The sequence below is a fragment of the Monopterus albus genome, unplaced genomic scaffold, assembly GCF_001952655.1.
Source record: "Monopterus albus unplaced genomic scaffold, M_albus_1.0 scaffold39.1, whole genome shotgun sequence".
Taxonomy (NCBI): domain Eukaryota; kingdom Metazoa; phylum Chordata; class Actinopteri; order Synbranchiformes; family Synbranchidae; genus Monopterus; species Monopterus albus.
The window spans coordinates 362,531-379,506 of record NW_018127919.1 but is presented as its reverse complement, the minus strand read 5'-3'; the positions used below and the strand labels follow the sequence as shown (position 1 = coordinate 379,506).

Sequence of the window (16,976 nt, the reverse complement as noted above, 5' to 3'; positions counted from 1 at the left end):
TATAACACCCTCAGTGGCTTGTTTGTTTTCATGATCTTTGTTCACAATTAGATTTTACCTATAAAAACATCAATATTTATACTTTACAGGAACCACAGCATTATTTTTTACATGTTCTGAAGTAACATGCAGTTCAATTGATAGACTGAAAGTGGAAAATATATAGGTTAATATTCTAAATATCGCACAAACTTCAATGTAAAAAATTATTGCACTTTATGACCATAAGTGTTTCTAAAATTGTGTCAAGCTGATTTGATCATTTTTAATAAAACTTAAAATTTGTTAACAAATCTGGATGAATTCCTGTTGGTTGCTGTGACACACTAGATGTTAATAGGAACAGTTTACTTAAAACAAAAGCAAATTTGTCCCATTATTAAACATGTTATTAGGCTGCACATAGAGGTACATTGCATTAATCTGGAAGAGATGTTTATGTTAAACCCGATCATTTGGAATTCAGTATTTGGCCCTATTAAATGGAGCATTTGTCTTGGCTGTTTATGTAAACAGAGTCATCAGACAATGAGGAAGAGAGACAGGAAGAGAAAGCTATGTTTCACAGAGGCTGACGATAGCCCCTGGCTCTGCAATGCTGACGAAAGCCGCTTAGATCCTCGGTTGCTATGGGCAACTGGAGTGAGCAGCCAGACAAAAACGAGGCAAAGGGGAGGGGCTTTCAAGGGAGAAATAGAGGAGAAAGAGCTGGATGAAAAAGACAGACAGAAGGACGGATACAGACAACCGATAAAGAATCACACTGAGAGCTACAGAGGTAAAGAAAGGGTCCAGACAGAGATAAAGAGACGGGCCAGATATAAATGTTCACTCCACTGGCTGGAGAATAATAAGTGCAGCAAGTGACAGGAGGACACAGCGAAAAGATGGATGTACAAACGGAGAACACGGATCCATTGCATCCATTGCCTTGTGAATCCCAGCCAAGTGGAAAAATCAGAAAAGGATTCAAGCTGTTTGGCAAACGCAAGCCAGGTAACATCTTTTCTTCTATTCGAAGCAAAGGGGATGGAAACAACAAATCACCTATCAGGAGCAAAACCCTTGATGGATTATCAGAGACCACTGGCCGAGATTCGGAGCAGGAGCCAGACAAGGAAAAGGAGGTGAGTCAAGGAGAGAGGGAGCAGGCAGAGGAGGAGCCGCTTGGCGAAGATGGCATTTTGGCTGCCACCGCTGCTCGCAACTCCATTTGTTCAACCAGCTCTGCCAAGTCCCTCAGCTTCCTGTCATTACTGAGGGGTGGCCGGAGAGGGGTTGGGGACCGCCGAGTCCACACCGTGTCCCAGCCAGTGGGTTGGCAACGTCGTGGGCTGAAGGGTCTCTTTGGTAATGTTAAGTTCCGATCAAAAGATAAAGAGGACAAGGAGGACGCCCCACCAATCCCCCTTCTCATGTCGTCCCGCACCAACAGTGTGGAAATCATCAAAGAGGACCTCTCACTCACCCCCAAATCTCAGCCTCGCTTTCTGGACAGCCCTGAGACTGAGACCTGTGAGCTTGACAAGAGCTCAACAACACAAGACAGTGCAGCCACACCCCCTTCAGAGACCATAACTCCCCAGGTGACAGCAGGCAATGTGAGTAGAATGAATGAGCATGTGCCACATTCACCCATCTCTGAGCCACCACTGGTGCCTGGTGACTGCAGCCTGAGCTCCTTGCTGGCAGACATCTCCTCTCTCCTCACCTTTGACTCAATCACAGGAGGTGGAGACATCATGGCTGATGTGGAGGCAGAGTGGGGGAAAGCCAGCAGTGCCATCAGTGCTGTGGTGACTGAAGTCATGCCATCATCCACATGTCTCTCCTCCAAAGCAACCCTCTCTTCCCCGCTAACTTCCCCTTCTGTCAGCACTGCTCTTACAGCAAAGCCCTCCCCTGTAGCCGTCCCCACAGCAGCTGTGACCCAGTCCTTTACTCCACTGACAAAGGCAACTTCCACCTCTTCTCCCGTTGCCAGGCCGAGTCCTATCATCATGACATTGACCAAATCTTCCACTTTAACGACTCACTCAGTCAAACTGAGCTCGGACTCTACTCCAGTCCCTGAGCCTTCCACCAGCATTACAGTTAAAGCAGCTCCTATGCCCACAGCAACAAAAGCTTCAACTACACCTGCAACATCAACAAGCTTTTCTGCTCGAATAATGTCTTCCCCTTTGATAATTAAATCCACACCAAGCTCCACCTCTACTACTACCACATGTCCTCCAAGCACCTCAGCCACTGTAATTGAGGATCCCACAATTAGTCCAACCCCTACCTCTACAGCTAGTAAACTGGCATCAGAAATTGCAGCGCCTCCACAAGTTAATGCTTCAGTAAGTAAATTTAGCATAGTAGCTACTCCACCTCCTGCAACAGCTAAACCTCCACCAGTAACCCATAGCCCTCCCACCTCTGTTTCCTTTACCCAACTTCCACCTGTTAAACTGGATTCAGATAGCAGTCTGAACGTGCAAACTTTCACTTCCTATAAACCCTCCCTAAGTTTGACTGCAGGAGAATCTAAAACCCCAGTGACTGTATCACCAGCCTGTACTGTTACAACTGGACTGGTCATCCCCTCCAAGGTAACAACAGCTCCCACACCAACTACAACCTCAGGCTCAGCATCTGAGGACCTTTCCAAGCCTACTCGCACCTCTACCCTAACAGATTTAAATAAGAGCCCTCCCTCTCTTGCAACAGTTCCAGATCTTTGTCCTTCCTCTGCTCCAATTACCTCAAGTAAGCTCCAGCCCAGCCTTCCTTCTGTTCCAACTCTATCATCAGCTTCTGTAGATAAGGTCCCTTCCACAATTAAACCCACTCCTGCACCAATCTCATTAGATAAAATTCCCACTGCTCCAACACTGACCCCAGCCCCTCCCACTCATGCTGTTGTTTCTACAGCATCCCCAACATCTCCTGCTCTGGGTGAGATCCCAGTCTCTCAATTTAAACACCCTTCATCTCATGCTCAAATCCCAATTTCTGTATCTAAAGACTCTCCTGCTCCTGCTCAAATCCCATTTTCAGAGTCTAAACCTCCCCCTACCCCTTACCCTGTCATTTCTCTTCCTTCTACCCCTGCACTTGGGCCGAGTGAAGCCCCAGCTTCTGCTAAGATGAGAGGAAGTGGACAGACATCAGGTGATGGACAACTGACTAGTCCAAGTAGCACAGGTACACACGGGGTTGAGACTGTGCTGTCCAAAATAGAAGAATTGCATAATGAGACACCAACAAGCCACCAGGGCCCTTTGAAAGAAAGGAGGACACCAAAAGTAAAAACATCAGGACTAAGCAAAATTCCTGTAGTTGGAGGGGGTCGAGCAGGCAAAATACCTGTCCGGGACAGCCAACACGCTGATGACGAAGCAAGCAGAGACCCACCTACTCCAGTGCTAGAAGAAGAGAGGCCCCATTTCAACTCACATGATGGACGGAACAAAGATAAAGTCTGTGATGTGGAGGCTAATGTGCTCACTTCAAAACACACCCAGGAGGAGAGTCAGCAGCAGCTCCAGCCAAAAGCCCCCACCAGCTTATCACGTGACTCAAAGATTCCTGTGAAGCACAGCACATCCCAAATCTCTCAAGCTAAAGAACCCCCTCGCACCAAGATACCTGTGTCTAAGGTTCCAGTCCGCAGGGTTGGAAATAAACCCACAGCTTCTGGAGGGAGCTCCCAGATAAGAAAATAAGACACCGGACTGAATCAGTCAGTGAAAGAGATTATGGCTTTGACTGTAACTGTCCCCCTCTTTTTAATCCATAGTTCTATACTGTAATTCTTGGCTTGTCTCTCTCTCTTGTCATCTTTTGGCTTCACTACACCGTAAGCAACAATAACAGAGTCAAGGAGGCTGACAGCACTCAAGCACAAAACATCTCTACAGGGAGCCGAAGCAACAAGCCCGACTCTTTGGTGCTGAGCCAACTGGACATGCACTCAGGAAAGGTTCAGGGTCACACCTGAACACACGGCAGGAGCATCGGTATCTAAAGATAAGCAAAATAAAAGGTCTTCTGGGAACACACACACACACACACACACACACAACATGGGTGAGTGCCTTTTAAGGGTGCTTTTCCTACAGACTCAGAATTTATCCAGCATTTTCTACAGTGCTTTTAACTTTTGTCACTTCCACTTTTTGTAGGAACCGTTAAATGTTTTTGTCTTTCTTTCCAGTAAGTCTTTATGATAATAATAACAACCAGTCCCTTTACCTTTTCTTTACGTCAGGAGAAGAACAGCTGGAGCTCTATAAATAAATGCAACAACCAAATTTACATTCCATACCTATCTCTGGATATACTGTATGTAGCAGAAAATGTGCAATTGCACCAGATGTTAAACTGTACCTCGCCTGTGTCCACCTGCTCATATGTGATGTGATCAGATCTCACTGTGAGCTGTGGGAGAGACTGTGCTTTGAAAGAAATGGAAATAACTCCTTCCAGTGAACTGGACAGTGAACAGCAGCCATTATGAATGGCGATATGGACGTTTGAACGAGACAAAGGATGCTGAGATGAGATCTCCAGCTTGTAAACTGGCACATATACTTATCCTTATTCCACTTATACTCAGATGAGAACAACATCTCTGTGTATACTCTCATCTATGTTGTCCTGTTTCCTATTTAATCAATAAAACCTAGCAAGATGAGATTCGTTTAAGTTGTGAATTATATCCTGCTTTAAATATTGTGGCAGTTTGCAGACAGATATGTGAGCACAGGATTTACTGGCTCTGTACTATATAGAGATATATCTCTCTCTAGTTCCTCAACAAAGGAAACTGCATAACTGTCGTCTAGAGAAAGGTTAAGGATCAGAAAAGAAAATGACAAACATTTTATGTGGCTTAGCATCTTACTACAGTCTGGTTTCAGTGTGTGTCCTCATTGCAACATCATTGCCACATCATCCGCACTCCAAGTTCACTGACCTGAATAGTAAGCCCATGAATGTCAGTGGAGCCTGGCCAATCTGCTACAAGGGAAAGGGGTTTATGAATTTGTGTGCATTCCTATTCTTATTGCTAAATAATTCCCTTTGGACAGAGGTGAATCACTTGATTTGGACCCCTAGTATTACTTTGATAAGTAGAAACAACAAATGATTGGAACATAAAAGACTAGAGTGAATTATAAGAACTATATACAATGTTGCATAAAAACACACACACTAAATGTTTAAAAGCTTCTGATGAGAATAAAACCACAGGCTAAGGATGGGAAGATGGGTAATGTTAAGAATAATTTGGTGTTAAAGCATAAAAACTAAACAAGAAGGGTGAATTGCGGAGGTGACGCAGAAGGACTTCTGTTTACTTCAGGAGGCCAAAGGCTACAAGCTGAGAAGAGAGCGCCATCATTTGCCTGAGTAAAACACAAGTATTTCACTATGTCAGGTGCTGAGACAGACTACAGAGCGTAAAACCATCTCCCTGAGAAAGGATCACATTTACCCCGAGGTCCCGACACAACACACTGTGTGCTTCTTGCTAACTCCTCTGATTTAGAATTATCACAGCTAAAACAGCACATAGGTCAATAATCATGCTTCTTAAAGCCTAAATCAGGCTATGAGGGCTCACATCATGATAAATTATGCTGTGCCCTCTATGACAGGAAACATTTTATATAAATAGGATTCCTGCAGTTTTTAACAAGGAAACTGAAACGGGCATATTCAGTGACTGTTGCCTATTGTCACCATCCATTCACATGAATTCAGTGTGGTTTTCATGCCTGGAAACATGTTGGACTCAGCATTTGAGCCACAGTACATTGCATAAACTGTCTCAGAGTAGCTCTGTTTGTTTGTGTGTTTCCCTGCAAACACAGCTGCACTGTCTTTAGGGCAGCCCCTGGCCCCAAATATGTTACTAAAATTACAGCACTCAGAATGCACACAGACCACCCCTGGCTCTCTATGGTCTGTGTGTGTTTATGTCTGTTTCTGCCTGCAGAGAGAAGATGTGCCGCTTTAGAGCCCAATTTAGCCTGCTTCATTGTGTGTTTCCATGCCAACCCCCACTAGGTCAACCAATGAAATGCTGTAAATGTTGGGAGGAGGAAACGTGTGATTTAATGAGCACACTCATGCTATACATGCTAATAAGACAAAATAACACTTACTGTAATACGCTGATTTGAATGGAATTATTAGGTTATGACAGTTCTGTGTTTCATAATAATGCTTCACAGTACATTGGGGGATTGTTTTGCATAACATTATCAATTTCTGTAAAAAATGCATTCACATTGACTTAGATTAAACCAGGCAAGTGGTTGAATATAAGTACTCAAGTACTGCACTGAAGTACAGTTTTGAGTTCCTTGTACATTACTTTCCCATTTCTGTTACATTTTACTACATTTCAGAGGGACATGTTTTACTTTTTACTGCAATACATTTAACAGATTTACTTGATTTATACCATTATATATAAGTATAGCTGAAACAATTAGTCATTTAGTCAAATGTAGCACTTTGCTATGCTTCCTTTATTTAGATCTTGTGTTTGAAAGCTATATTTTGAAGGTTTCACTTTGCTCAGCTTAATTGTGACTTCATTTCTCACTAATTTCTGCATGTGTTACAAAGCAAATAGATTTACAAATAAATTGATTAATTGATGAATATTGTATAGTGTATAATAGTATAACCGTGTAATGAGAACTTTAACTTTTAATAATTAAAGTACATTTTCCTGATTATACTTACATACTTCTACTTAAGTTACATTTTCAGTGCTGGACTTTTGTAATGGAGGAGAATTAGTATTTGTAATGGAGCTTAGTGCTTATACTAAAGAAAGTAAAGGATGGGAATACTTCCTCCACTACTGATTAACAGGGCTGGGTTTTCTGTCTGTGGATGCAGTGAAACTGTTGATCAAGAGCTTTCATACCCTCACACAGCTACACCAATGATGACTAAAAGAGATGCATTTATCGAATAGCTCGATGATGTAAAAAACAGATGTGGAGATTTACAGCTCTTCTATCTTTTAAAACAGGCTGCACCCCACTGTAGGCAGGATTTCATTCCCAGAAAATATTGTTTTTGAATTTCTGAGACATTTCAGATACTCTTCAGATTTAATCGGGACTGATGAAGTATCACACATGCCACCGTAACAGTGGTATTATCAAGGCTATTATAAGATAAATAAGAGGCAAACTCCTTTAAGAAATCTGATGAAAAGATTAAGTTACACTGCACCACAGGGGCATTGTGCAGCTCTAAATAATAAGGCCACTCATTCCCATGGTGATACATTACAAAACAGTGTAAAAATAATGCTAAGGTACTCAATATCCATGGGAAAACACACTCTCGTGCCATGGTGGGATTTATAGCACCGTTTTAGTGCTACAGCATACAAAGAAAATGTCAGCTTTAAAAAGCCCTTGCAGTCAGGTTTTCACAGCCCTGTAAAATATAATGTTCATGTTCATCAGACAAAATAAGTAACCATAACATTTCAGAGATACGTATATATTCCTAAAATATTTATTCATGCTAAGTTGAGTATAAAAGCTGTAGCATTGTGTCAACAAATCACAATGATTCAAATGCAAAATATAAAATATTAAATGTATTCAAAAACTACATAGGCCTGCTGTATATAAATGCAGAAATGTGTTTGGTTTCAAGGCTTGTGTCTCATAGAGTGAACAATGCTTTACCTGATAGATAGCGCTGTTCACTGAAACACATCCAGCAAAGGCAACTCATCTGTAACACTGTCAGCTCTGCAGGACTGAACCAGCACAAGACAAACAGCAAGCAGTGCAGTGTGTAAACCTGTTGGCCACTCTGTGGTAAAGTGGGCTTTCATTATCAATTACAGTCAGACTACTGTAAAGAGTCCAATAGTTTACAGGTGAAATGTGTTATTTTTGACACATTTAAAACATAATCATGAAAATCATTTGGTGTTTATAATCCTAAACAGGATGATTTTGATTTTGCTTTCAAAAAGCAAATCTCGACTTTGATAAGCATAGTAAGTGCTCATTTATTTTAGCAGGCACATTATGGGCCGACCAGCCATTGCATTACATCATATCAGTGCAACAACTCTGTGAGGACCTCTGCTGGTGGAAATAATGAAATGCTTTAGTGTAAGAACACGCAGGTGATGCGGCACATACTGCATCACTGCTGCACAACATGGCCTCGTCATATCAGGCCCGCAGCCTCCATTATGAACAGATGGAGCTAGACTTGCACAGTAGTAGGCAGGAAACACAGTACCACTGTAATTTGGGCAAAGTTTCTACTTTGCTGAGTAAAAAACATTTGTCAACAATTACAAATAATTAAAAATAAAATGAAAAAATGTGCCTATAATCATTTCTCCTTCATGAATGAAGTTTGCTTATGCAAAGATAAGCTCAAATCAAGGCTCATTGGCATAAAAGTGATGCATGTGGTTTGAAAAAATATGTATGATGACATTCTCCCTGCTTTAAATAGGCAGGGAAGGCCGGCTTAATGCTGGTAGCCTGGCAGCAGCAATCAAAATACGTGAGGAAAATAAAGCATTTGGATATTAAAGACAATATAGAAGTAATAAATCTGAGTCAAGAGACAAATGTGCTTTCTTCCAACTACAAATACAGAGGGGGTTATATGTATTATCTGGGAAAAGATGATCGAGAAGTTGTAACGCACTAACAGAGCCTGACGCTCACAGGAAATAAAATTCAGTCTGAGTAAGATACAGAAATGCCAAAAAGATGAGTCAAACAAGAAACAGAGAGAGAATGGAAGAAAGAGAAGTAAAAGAAACAGAGGTGGACCTACAGTACAAAATGTGGGATAAGTAAATCACAGCTGTGAAAAACCTGTCATGCTTTAGACAGATGTGATATCTATGTGTACCACAATGTAGCAGTGTGGCAGATGTTGTTTCTGATGATTTAAACATAAAGCAGAGATTTTGCATAAAGAAGTTGGAAAAATAAAGCTAAATTATTACAAGTTTTGGTGATGCTTCTGCTACTCACAGTACATAAGCACATTTTAAAAAATTACTGTAGCTTAATTATGAAATTTGTATATAAATCCTTTTGACTTCTTAAACATGATTACACCATAAAATGTGCTTCTGAGCATGGCTTGTCCTTGTAGGCTACAAATACTACAACTATAAACAGAAGTTCATTTTGAGTTGCCTTAATGAACACACATCTCAGCTCTACAAACAGAGCACCGTAAATCTTTTCACGTCACATAAAGTTTAGCAAAGAAGCACAGCAGTGCGGATCTTGGTCTGCTGGGATCAGTTACAACATGAAATGCATGTGTCCTTCAGCACCCGTAACAATAACGTCCATCCAGATACGCATGGCCTCAGGAGATGGAGCCACCATGTAGTACACCCGATCGTGGGTCTTCACACTGAAGGTCAGCGAAGGGTTGGGGCTCTTGGGTGTGGAAGTGAGTGTAATTTTAAGATTTTTTTTAAATAACAGAGAATAGAGAAGAGGGGGATGAGGAGATGCATATGTGGGAGGGAGACAAATTGGGTGAGAAAAGCAGAGGACAAATGGAGGTCAACAAAATTTTAAAAGAATGGAGCAGGTGTAAGACGATGCTCGATGCTAAAAATCACAGACACGAACATGCAGGAATATAAACTGACTTACTTTGTGTGCATTCTTTAAATGGTCATAGTACACTTCCTCTATGGCTTGGAAGTAAATGACTCCTTTCATCTTGGTCTCATGTTTGTCTGCAGAGGAGAATATAGACAGAACTGTTTCACACTGTGATCAAACTTTGTTTTCAGTGTCCAACGTATCCTGGCATAGCTTCAAAATGGCCTGGCCTGCAGTGAGTTTGTGTCACATTTTGTACCTTTTCAACATAGAACTGAGAGGAGGAGGTGCTCACCTGCATAGTAGGTGAGTGTCCTGCGATTCTGGTCGAAGACAAACCAACGTTTCTTCCAGGTTTTGATCTTACCGCCCATTTTGATCAGGAAGCCTCGACAGGTTTTATCAGTGATGGCCAGATGGAAGCAAGCGTCCGGGTTGTGTCCAGCTGCCTCAATGTGGTCATGAAGATCAAAATCATCTTTTCTTACAGGGTGGTAGCGGGTCAACAGCCGGGACTATGGAAACAAGCAATGAAAGTACCTAACAGATATAAACATGGTACTCTACTTTCTTCAAGAATTATTTACATGAAGCTAGTAATGAAAAAAAGACATAAGATTTCAACCTCTTCTTCTCTGTAGTTCTGATTACCTGTGATCTTTGTTTCTCTCTGAGCTTCACCTCTCTCTCTACAAGTTTCTGTCTTCTGCTTGTCTCCTCTTGCAGTCGTTTCTCTAGTTCCTCCCTTCTTCTCCGCTCGTCCTCCAGTGCCTGCCTGCGTATCTCCATCTCACGCTCCTGACACATACAGTAAATTACATCCATCATCAGACACTCACAACCACATAGGCCCACTCCCAATTCAGTCCTTGCCACTACCTCTTAGCCTTACCCCTCTGTTTTGTAGTGGCAAGGGTGTCCTGATTCTCTTTAGGATGGGGGATAGAGCGAAGTGATAGGGCTGCATAGCCTTTCAAATGGAGGGTTTTCAGAGGCAGGCTCCAAACTGGGTGGTATGAGGCTAACTACAACAAAAGGTATGTGCAATAGATGCTACACACCTCAAACAAATCCACCTACATTCCCTGGTGTCAGGAACATTTTTTTTATTTGCTGTTGAAAATTGCAAGCTGATACTTAAGGCCTGTGCAAGAGAGATCACCACAGCTGAAGACAGCACTCCGTGTTCGTCACGTCTTTTTATTTAACTGTCATCATTAACTACTGATGAGGCAGAGGTCACTAGTTGTCCCAGGTCATAGGGGATGATTTCAGCCACTACTGCTCAAAAACAAGGGAGCACTCAAAAATGAGGAGGGGTAAGGATAAAAATAAGAACCAGGATTGGGCCATACCCAATAGGTTTTTTGGTGAGGTTTGGCACATTACCCGATACTCAAGGAGTCTCTCCTTCTCAGCCTGGGCCTCTCGGAGTAAACGCTCCATCTCCTCGATCTTTGCCATATTGGATGCACTAGCACTGATGGAAAATGGAAACACAATTTGTCAAACATATGACACCTTGCAAATAAACTCATCTGTACAAATACCCAACATAAAATGAATGCAGGTTTGAAGTTTTCAGGTTTTTGCTTAAATTCCAAGGAAAAAACCTGGTTGTAATGTTGCCATGATGTGGGACTTCTTTAATAATGAACTAAGTCCACCTTAAACATGACAAAGTGAATTCATCTGATAATGTGTATGAAAGAGAGAAAGAGCAGCTAGACATAACGTGGACATGATTGTCACTGATCTGACACGGAGCATTAAGGCCTTTAAAAAAACCAAAAACACTTTCTTCCTGTTTGTCAGAACATCTGTCTTAACTCTTCAGTTATTTACTGAAAACACAACTCCTCTTCTTCTGATTCACACATATTGGCTCTGCTTTAACTCTTCGAATTGATCTTACATCATCATCATTCTTCTCTAACCTGGAGATATTGTCCGGTGAGCAGGCGGAGAAGCTGGTCTCCAGACTGTCAGAGCTGTCCACGCTGACTGTATCTGAGGCCTGGCTGTTGTCCGGGTAAGAAAAGGAGTCCAGGAACACACTGGCCTCAGACACCATCCTGCTGCAAAAATCACTTCTTCTTGGTCTCTCTTCATTTATGTGTGCATGGCTGCTGCCTGCCCACAGGGGAGAATATAACAGAAACAAACTGAAAATACCCTCAGCTTGCATGATCTTATGTTAACGTACCAAATCACAGCAACAACAATGCAGTTCAGTTTGGCTAAACAGGAGAGCATTTTCTAATCATATAGTAGATTTACAAAATCTGTTTGCAGGAACGGAGCCATATAATAGTGATCCATCAAACTAAAGAAAGCTAAGGGCTTTTAATGGGAGTCAACATGTTGTAAAAGGTGAATAGGATTAACTGTCATGAACTCCAGCTCCACTTCCTGTAACTGGCTCTTATTTTTACGAGACACTTCCTGTTCCACCCTGCTCTCACTCCCAGTCACTTTACTTCATCACACCAACCATCCTGACCTGTCCTGATTGAACACGCCTGTGCATGCCCTCTTATAAGCAGCTTCATCCCTCAGAGAAGCTGTCAGATTGTTCTGACTGTGTGTTCAACTCTCCAGTCATTCTGTACCTGTATCTCTTGTGCCTTTGTGTAACTGGACCAGAACTTTGGATTTGAACCATGACTACACCATTGCCTTGCCCCTGAAAGACTGTGAGTAACACCAGACCTTTGGAATTGAATTTTGACTACGTCTCAGCCTTGCCTCTGAAAGACCATGAACTCAGTCAGACCTTTGGATTGACAGCTTGACTATGCCCCTACCCTGTCTCTGAAGGACTGTAATATCAGGCTTTTGGATTGGATTCTTGACTTCTCTGCTGCCTTGCCCCTGTAATACTGTGAGTTATAGTATCTGCCTCTCTGGATTGCTGAACCCACTCTGCTATTAAACCAGGACTCCTGCCTGTGGAGGAGCAAGTGTTTTCTTCCCTCAGTGACTTTGTCTACTGTCACCGTGCCTTGTCAGAGCTACACTGCTACCAGCACTCATCCCTCTCCAGCTCATTGATAAAGACTCTTAGTTACAATCTGTGACACTGGCCTTTTAATCGGGTTCATCTCTATCAGTGTGTAGTTTTCACACTGCACTAACATAAACAGTGCAGGTTAGAAAAAGAATGAGTCACTTTCATAGTCATTGTAGTAAGTAGTGTTTTGTAGTTTGCAGACACAAAACCTTCAAGAAAACCTTTGAATACATAAAATTTATTCAAATGCTGTAGTGCTTAACGTATGCATTTCTTGAATGACATTTTGTAAAGTTTTAAGGATTATAAATGCAGCCATGTTTAACACATCTTTACTTGTTTTGAGCTGTCCAAACCAGAGTGGATTTTAAGGAGTGACATCTCCACTGACTCTACAAGGACTTTATTTTTTAACAGTAATGGGGATCATGAGAATGTTACTTCCAAACATTAGGAGCAGCATCATCTTGACTATCTTCTAAAGTAAGAAGTTAAAATCAGTAGCAGTTATACTTGTGACATGTCAAAACGCATCATACAACCTTTTGACTGTCGCTCTCAAATAGTCACTAACAGATTAGGTACTTGGTTAACTAGCTAAATTAGCTGAGAATCTACAACAGAACAAAATTTGTTTGCATGGATGTAGGAGTCAAAATGGTAATTTGCTGATAAATCTCAGTTTCCTACAGAAAACTATGGAGCTAAATTTGTAGTTTGAAACTACAGTATTTGAAGGTACATGAGTAACGTGACCTGCTGCCGTTTTTGACCCCGCAATGTCTCAACCTGTCTGTTAAGGCTCTGGTATAAACAAGTAATTTGTCTCAATCACGAATTCCTATCTTGTATAATTTAAATCACTTCTGCTCTAATAAACAGACGGGCCCCAATATTGGATTTGGATTAAATGTAGCTTCCTTTGTGCAGTGCTAAAGATTATTGAATCACAACAGCATTTCACATCCTGATGCAAGTACAGTATACAACCTAAGGTTTAAAGCTGGTCACGCTGTATAGATTTGTTACAGACAAGATGTGACAGCGTGGTGCTCTTACTCACTCTTGGGCAGGCGGCGGGTGTTCAGGTCCCGGGGGGAGAAACTGAAACCTTGAGGGATGACACTGCCACAGCTGGAGCTTTGGGACAGAGGCAAGTGAGCCTGAGGAGGAAACAGCAGCACAGACTGCTCAGGAACAGGCACCTTTACATGACTACATGCTTCTCTAATTAACAAAGCACTTCATGAGCTGGATTGGTGTCGCAAGACTAAATGAGAATTCCTGTTTGAGTGGAACATTCTCAAGGGACAAAAATCTCAAATGCTTGTGGATGCAAATAACCAATGAAATCCCCATGTCTGAGAATCAGAAGGCGCACCATCATAATGAAACCGTTTTTCTGAAGCTTTATTCAAATCTAGGTAATTCTTGCTGTATGCTTTAAATAAGATCGAGTGCTAATAGTTCTTTAAAGATCAATAGTTAATCTCTGGCAGTTTGATCCTACTGCATTCAACCTTAATGCCCACTCAGATTACTTTTGAATAGAAGGTAATGACCTTGGGAGGAATCGTGCGCCCCAGAGATCTGCCATAAGAGGTGAGGAGCTGCTGGTTCCTCTTATGAGGGAGGCTGTCACTTGGGTGGGAAGAGTTTTCTTTGTTGCTTTTTCTCCTTTCCTTCAGGGAGTGTAAATGCTAATCACAGAAATGAAAGGCATCACAAGGCATAAAACAGGATAAAAATGGCAAGGGCTTTAAAACTGGTCATTCACTGTGCACGATCCTTGTGGAAATATAAATGATCTGACTCCTACCTCTTTGATGGCTACAGGGTTGTTAGGGAAGTTCTGCCCCTCAGACAACTCTGCATACTTCCCTTCCAAAGACACCAGTTTCTCTCTCTCCTGCAGAAATCAGGACAGCGTCTTCAAATAAATAAAATTAAATATTAACAATATCAGCAAGCAAATAATTTTCCTACCTTCTGAAGCATGACGAGCAAATTGCTCTTCTCTCTCTGGAAATTCTCTCTTTCTTGCTGAGCCTGTAACGTAATCTGTGAGGACTGTTTCTTCAGAGTCATTAGTCTCTCCTGAGAGAATTAAAAAAAACAGCACAGTGTCATTACACAATATCTGGCAATTTTAATAAAGTGTGAAGCAAAGCAGTGCTGTGATAACACAGCAGATAATAAGTTTTAGAGTTTGTTAGTACTTGGATTTACTGTTTTGCCCCATTAGGACAACTTGGTGTGATGCACAATATCAGCTTCAACTTGATTTGCAAAGATTATTATCAAATGGGATCAAACAGTTCTTACATGATGTACACAGAGTACAATTTGTTTTAGAAATTGTAACACTGAACATGCACCGAAGAGTCCATCCTAACACTAAACATCTACCTTAACTAACAGCAGGCCTTTCAGATCTGGTCTTGGCTTTGGTTTGACTACTCACCTAAAGCGCATTCTGTTGTAGTAGTGTAGATACTGAAAATTAAGACACTGCAGAGTGATACAGTAGCCAGCATTAACTGCAGTGTCACATGTAGCGTACATGCTCTGCTACATACTCAGTCACACAGTACCTTGCGTGTGACAGTAAGACGCTGACACTCAGCGATCTCTCGCAGCACCTCTTGGCTCTGGTTCTCTTTTTCCTCATCCTGATTAATTTCTCTCTCCAGTTTCTGAAATTCCAGATCCTCCAAACTTTTTGTCTGCTCCTCAGCACCCTGAGAAACACCACATATGCATACAGAGAATCCTAATTTTAAAAGTAAAAGCACATGAATAGGTCAGAATATACTAAGAATTGGATCTATTTCAAGGGCAAGAGGAGAGCTTTAAGATTCAGTTTAGTAAGATGCATGCTGTCGTAGAAATCCATCAATGGCGTTTTCAGAACAGTGTTTGATGCTATTTTACACTCAGGGTTCAAGCATTTCACCCCAGTATAAAACAGATGTTATGTGAAATGCATGTGTTAAGTTTCATGTTTTTCCAAATGATGCGGTTTCAGGTTATTTTTAGTTTTCCATTCTAGGGGAAGCTTTAATATTTAATTAAGCACCCTTGTCTGCACAATGAGTCGTGATGCCAGCCTTTTCCTTACTCACCTCTGACTGTCCTGAACTAATAAAGATCCAGGGTCATCTCAGATGATCTGGCAAGAACCTCTCTCTAGAATGTGATGCTTGTATTGTAATTTTTGCTAATTTTACAAATTTCTACCTGAGACTTGTCCCCGTGGCTTGTCTTTTCAGTACTATGAATCTTTTCCTTAAGCTGGTCCAGAAGCTCCTTTTCCCTCTGCAGCTGACCCATCTCTGACTCCTGTTCCCCTTCCAGCAGAGCACACTCCACCTCCATCTGCAAGACGCAGCAACACAGATTAGAGAATCTGCCATTGGATTCATTTTTATTCAGTGCATTTATTATTTTTATTATTTACATTTATTCATTATTTTCATCCAGTTATCTGACACTGGGGGACAACAAACACTATTAGGCCTTTTCCACTGTAGGAACCTACTGACCCACAATGAAATCTGTACCCCTTGTCCTGGGTTCTGCTTTTGTTTCCACTGTTCTCTGCTCACTTTGGAAACGAGTTCCCATAAGTTAACTTCAGATTCCCTCAGGAGGTACAGTAGTACTAAATCAAGTTCCAGGTACTGACAGGGGGAGTGGTGCTCAAGTACTAGTATTACAAACATGGTGTGTGAACATACACAGATTTAAAGGTAAAACTGTGACTTCAGTGAGTGACCTGTGGGCAAAGTGGTGAAGATGTTCTACAAGTCTGTGTTCTGTTTGCTAAACAGTTGTTTAAAAAAAACTGTCTGTCTGTCTGTGTTACAAGATTTTGTTGCAAGAGTAACACTATGGTCAGTGACCTGAAGCTGCCTACTCAGCTGTGTGTGAGGTGCTCAGCCTCCCCCTGGTGTATAACAGTATAATACAGTGGAAAAGCAAAGCGGACTGGACCACATCAGCCATTCAAATTCAGCTTGGAAGCCCCAGGTTATGGTACGCTGAGTTCCCAGTTCAGGATGTTGATTTGATTTGATTTGATTTATTCTTTCAAGCATGTAAAACAGTTGATATGTCAACACATGTAATTTTACACATATCCAACAATAATAATCCAATATCAATTTACTTATACCTAGTACATGCTTGAATGGAGTAGGAAGAAGTCAGACTTATCTAGTCCTACCCCATGACATCATCTTACAACTTTTAAATCCTAAGCAATATCTCTACATAAATAATTATCCTCTACACCACACAAGTAATATACTACAGAATTATTA

At 41.5% G+C, this 16,976-nt stretch overlaps 2 protein-coding genes across 2 annotated transcripts in view; one reads left to right on the top strand and one right to left on the bottom strand.

Annotated features, from left to right (window-relative positions):
* Positions 1-568: 568 nt before the first annotated feature.
* On the top strand, positions 569-4,742 carry LOC109959383 (APC membrane recruitment protein 2-like). Its single transcript, XM_020598674.1, has one exon. The coding sequence runs from the start codon at positions 888-890 to the stop codon at positions 3,711-3,713; it is 2,826 nt and encodes a 941-aa protein (XP_020454330.1). The 5' UTR covers positions 569-887; the 3' UTR covers positions 3,714-4,742.
* Positions 4,743-7,652: 2,910 nt separating this feature from the next.
* phldb2a (pleckstrin homology-like domain, family B, member 2a) overlaps positions 7,653-16,976 on the bottom strand; it is a 17,841-nt gene continuing 8,517 nt past the window's right edge. The window contains exons 6-17 of the mRNA XM_020598712.1: positions 15,892-16,029; positions 15,246-15,392; positions 14,638-14,748; positions 14,471-14,560; positions 14,214-14,351; positions 13,715-13,814; positions 11,576-11,771; positions 11,028-11,118; positions 10,290-10,436; positions 9,934-10,153; positions 9,687-9,772; positions 7,653-9,464 (exon numbers count right to left, since the gene is read on the bottom strand). Coding sequence (XP_020454368.1) covers positions 9,324-9,464; positions 9,687-9,772; positions 9,934-10,153; positions 10,290-10,436; positions 11,028-11,118; positions 11,576-11,771; positions 13,715-13,814; positions 14,214-14,351; positions 14,471-14,560; positions 14,638-14,748; positions 15,246-15,392; positions 15,892-16,029 — 1,605 coding nt within the window. The 3' untranslated portion in view covers positions 7,653-9,323. The remainder of the gene's footprint in view (positions 9,465-9,686; positions 9,773-9,933; positions 10,154-10,289; positions 10,437-11,027; positions 11,119-11,575; positions 11,772-13,714; positions 13,815-14,213; positions 14,352-14,470; positions 14,561-14,637; positions 14,749-15,245; positions 15,393-15,891; positions 16,030-16,976) is intronic.

Bases quoted from the DNA above. Each gene is read 5' to 3' on its own strand.
- LOC109959383 (XM_020598674.1), top strand. From the start codon at position 888: ATGGATGTACAAACGGAGAACACGGATCCATTGCATCCATTGCCTTGT.